This window comes from Lolium perenne, chromosome 4 (assembly GCF_019359855.2).
Source record: "Lolium perenne isolate Kyuss_39 chromosome 4, Kyuss_2.0, whole genome shotgun sequence".
Lineage (NCBI taxonomy): Eukaryota > Viridiplantae > Streptophyta > Magnoliopsida > Poales > Poaceae > Lolium > Lolium perenne.
Window position 1 is genome coordinate 129,769,104 of NC_067247.2, and position 4,485 is coordinate 129,773,588.

Below are 4,485 nucleotides of genomic sequence, written 5' to 3' on the forward strand. Positions count from 1 at the left end.
ATCAACATCAAAAATAGGAAATCTATCGTATTAAAATTGTCATAAACTATTACTTCATATTATATGTATGTAGTATTATAGATATTGATATTTTCTTATTTTTCGAAATGGAGGAATAAGCCTCAACCTGTGCATCGATTGATATTTTCTTATATTTGTTATTAAAATTTGCTAAATTCAACTTTAACTTAATCTAGAAGGCGAACTAAAAAAAAGTATGAAGTACATTATTTTTTTCGCGGAGACAAGATTACATAAGATACAAGCAGTCTGCTAAGATTGCGAGACTATAGATTATTAATTGGAAGAGGCACACGAAGTACGAAGATAGGCATGCACCATCAAATCGTTCTTCCTTCTCGCCGTGATCCCAAACGCCTCCGTCATGTCCAGTTCATCTGGAACGGTGCCCTTGGGGAGCTCCCAGTCAAAATGGAAGAGAAGGTTGGCCAGCGCGAGCTCCATGACAGCGAGGCTGAAGTTCACTCCAGGGCAGATCCTTCGGCCGGCGCCGAAGGGTAAAAACTGAAAGTGTTGCCCCCTAAAGCCCACCCCAGCACTGTCAGCAGGTTCCTCGAACCTCTCCGGCCTGAACTCCTCTGCGTCGGGGCCCCAGTTTTGGGTGTCCCGGGCGATCGCCCACACATTGACCACTACCATGGCGGCCTTGGGTATGTCATAGCCAAGGAGGCGGCAAGGCTCTGGGCACTCCCGAGGGAGGAGCAGCGGCCCGGGAACGTGCAGCCGTAGCGTCTCCTTAATTACCAGTTTCATGTAGTGCAGCTTGGATAGGTCGTCCTCCTGGACGCGGCTCTGCCCTAGGAGGGTAGCGCGCACCTCAGCCTGAGCTTTGCACAACACCTTTGGATTCCGCATCATTTCTGCCATGGCCCATTTGAGAGTCGTCGCCGTGGTCTCGCTCCCGCCACCGAAGAGGTCCTGCAATGAGTATATATTTTGCCTAAATATGCCAAATTATTCAGTTCAGGGTCGGAGCAATTAAGTTGTGGCTTACGCACGGTGATCATGGCGCGGACGGTTCCCATGTTGAGAGGTGCACCTTGTTCCGTCTGCTGGATTCTCAGTAGCACGTCTAGAATGTTCTCATCCCCGTTGCAGGCGTCGACTGACCTCCTGGCGCGATGTTCCTCGATCACACCGTTCATGACATGTCTCATACCTTGGAGGGCCGCCTCCAACCGTCGCGTCGTACCACAGAATGCGTGCGCGAGGCGTGATGACGGAAACAAGTCCGTGAGGCTGAACCCGGCGGCCGCCGTGACGCCCTTGTCAAGGCACTCAAAGAAGGCGTCCCGGTCCGTGATCTCGTCCCCAACCATGGCACGGACCGCCGCGTTGCTGACGTAGGTGGCGAGATGGGAGCTGACGTTCACGGGCTGGCGGTGGCGGGATGCCGCCGACGCGACGGCGAGGGACGCCACGAGCTTCCCGGCCTCTGCCTCGCGGATGCCACGGAAAGACTGGACCTTCCGTGCGCTAAGCAGCTCGTTGACGCAGAGCTTGCGAACCTGCCGCCAGTGCTCGCCCTTGGGCGCCAACACGATGCCCAGGCCATGCCTTGTCATCGCCTTCGTTGTGCTCGTCCTGGGTCGCGAGGCTAACATGGCATCATGGGTTTTCAACACCTCCATCGCGGCGCTGGCCGACGAGGCCACCACGAAGTCAATCTCACCCAGACGGAGCAGCATGAGCGGGCCATGCCGTCGGGCCAGGCCCCGCATCGCGCGGTGCGGAAGGGCGCCCACCATGTGGTGCAGGCTGCCGATCACCGGCAGCTGCCATGGCCCCGGTGGTAGGTTTTTGCTGTGCTTGCCTGGCCTCATCAGCTTGACGAGGAGGAGAGGTACTACTAAGATTGTGGCCAAGAGGATGTAGTAGTACACCACATGCTCATCTTGCTGCGCCATGGCACGGAGTCGATCTCTACTGTATCCTTCCCTATGCCTCAAGCTTATGTTCCATTATATAGCCGTAGACAAGTGGCTGCACATGATACCAGTTCACCAGCCTATTATTAATGGCTGGATTGTAAATGGCTGGAGTAATTACTATATGTTTTTTTTTTCACATACAACCTATCCAATACAATTACAGTACTAAATAGGGCATCCCTACTATCTATTTCTTTTCACATACAACATATCCAACTCACCACGGTTTGCCATGTCAGCGAGCAAGTGCTATAATTTTTGTTTAGATATTTATTTTATTAATCACTGATTATCATGACAGTCCCGTGGTAACTAGCCAGGCGGCGGAACATCTCCTCTATCCCACATACTCCATCAACAGGTAAGATTGCTCATAGTGAGGGTAACATAGATGGTAACATAACACATCTCAAGGCATTTTGGTGACATGGTATGACAATAAAAGAAGAAAGAGAGTGATGTGGTACTAACTAGCTATGTTACCATAATATCACACATCCCAATTAATACTAGTAAATATGCACGTGCAATGCACGTCTCAATATCTATTAATACTAATTGTAATAATACATATTTATAAAATACAAAATCGCTCTTTTATAAGTAGTTTAGATAAAGGGTCGACACTCTTTTTTGATCTTTCATGTCATGCTGGTAAGATGTAACCAAGCCTCAATTACCTAATCAATTTCCATATATGTATATTCCTCCAGTAAACTATTTTTCTTGCTAAAATAAGTTGTGAAGAATTAGATTATTAAATTTCCGTTTAATAGTACTTATTCCACAAAGCATATAGGACATACTTAAGTCACCACTCATTTGCTGCAAGTTACCGTTTTATAGTACTTATTCCACAAAGCATATAGGACATACTTAAGTCACCACTCATTTGCTGCAAGTCCGCAAAGGCGCAAAGGTTTCTTTGCCAACAGATCATGCTGCCACGAAACCATCTGAGAGATATAACATCTACGAACGTAAATATTTTTCTATTCTGGAAATTTCTTCATCCTACAACTGCTACAAAAAACATGCATGGTCATCTTGGGTCCTATTCATATAGAGCGTACATGGTAGCTTCTACAAAGAGAATATGCAAACATCAGGACTCACATGCTTCAAGGAGGTACGATGGCCTTTAATGCAAGCAATGAAGTGAACAGAACAAGGTGTCAATGCTCAATGCAAGATTTTTATCATAAGGTAAAACTTTAGCAAGTTCATTTTCAGAAACTCATCATGGGACAAAATGTTAAAATCAAGATCTTTTCGCATTATCAAAGAACTCTGTTCAGTATGCAAAGATGTGGACATATCAGGTATGTCATTTGTGCACAATATAATATTTCTTTAGCTGTATATACTCTTTCAAAAAAAAACAAACACTAAGATCAAATTCCACGCTAAAAATCTTTATATACCCTTCTTCCCAACTGACAAATTCCAACTGGGACAAGAATTGCAGAAACTGTAGTGCCATGCTCATTACGAACTATGCCATAATTGTTTGCCTGAATATATTCCCCGTTTTCAAAATATTTCGGTTGGAAACTTGCAGCTGCTGGAGGGAGATAAAACATGCCAGGAGAGTAGGCTTAGGAAGGTGGGGTGTGTGGTGTAAACTTAACCGGTTGTTTGCTAATGCGAAAATATCCTTACAGTGAACCAAATTATCATTAGTTAAACTTGAGACCAATTGTACAAAAACTTGAGCATCAGCTATTCCTCTCCGTCGCTGCGTTGATTTTTTTCCTTCAGAAATCTGTTTGGTTTTGTATACTTCAGCAGTTTGACCATTACCAACCTTACAAATCAAACCCAACTGTAGCATATCCCTTCCTTTCACAATAGCATGCCAAGTTAGCAATGCACTTCGAGGACAGGTTGCCAAAAAAATATATTACCATTGGGTTAGTATCATTCTGTCAGTACTCTTGCACAATGGTTATCCGGAGTAATCGATAATATCGATGTTTATTTTGCTAATATAGCATCATCCAAAATCTGCAACTCAAGAAAACCATCCATCTGGTGCCATTTGAAACTGGGAGGTTCTCCTATATCTATATGGCTACCAAAGATTCAGATATGAATGTGAAATCAGTTTGAGTACATTACCACGCAATGCTACTTCTGAATGTGTTAGTATTAATTACCTGATGCTCACCACCAAACTCAAACTGGGTTCTACAAAAAAAACTGCAAAATTAGCCATTTTTTTCACTCTGCTGGAACAAACTCACACAAACAACAGTCAGTATAGCTGGAGCACATCTGCAGGTTCGCCAAAAAAAATCAACCGAGATATCACCATATATTTGAAACTACATGTTAAGTTAACTGGATTTCAAAATTTTACAGTTATGTGCCCCTTATGTGGATGTTGCGGTACCTGGCCTTCTGCGGCGTAGAAGATACAAACCGGGACTAATCATAACATCCGGAGAAAAACAAAGAACCTATAAAATGTCTAACAATCTGCAAAGCCAGAGAGATGCGTCCCCAGTCGATTCAGAGATTAATTAAACAA

General features: G+C 44.7%; 1 protein-coding gene across 1 annotated transcript; it reads right to left on the minus strand.

The window, feature by feature from the left end:
• Nucleotides 1–235: 235 nt before the first annotated feature.
• LOC127348621 (desmethyl-deoxy-podophyllotoxin synthase-like) lies at nucleotides 236–1,936 on the minus strand. The gene is made up of 2 exons (XM_051374584.1): nucleotides 1,020–1,936; nucleotides 236–939 (listed from the first exon to the last, which is right to left on the minus strand). Exons 1-2 carry the CDS (start codon nucleotides 1,926–1,928, stop codon nucleotides 298–300), a joined length of 1,551 nt encoding a protein of 516 aa, XP_051230544.1. The 5' UTR covers nucleotides 1,929–1,936; the 3' UTR covers nucleotides 236–297.
• Nucleotides 1,937–4,485: the final 2,549 nt, after the last annotated feature.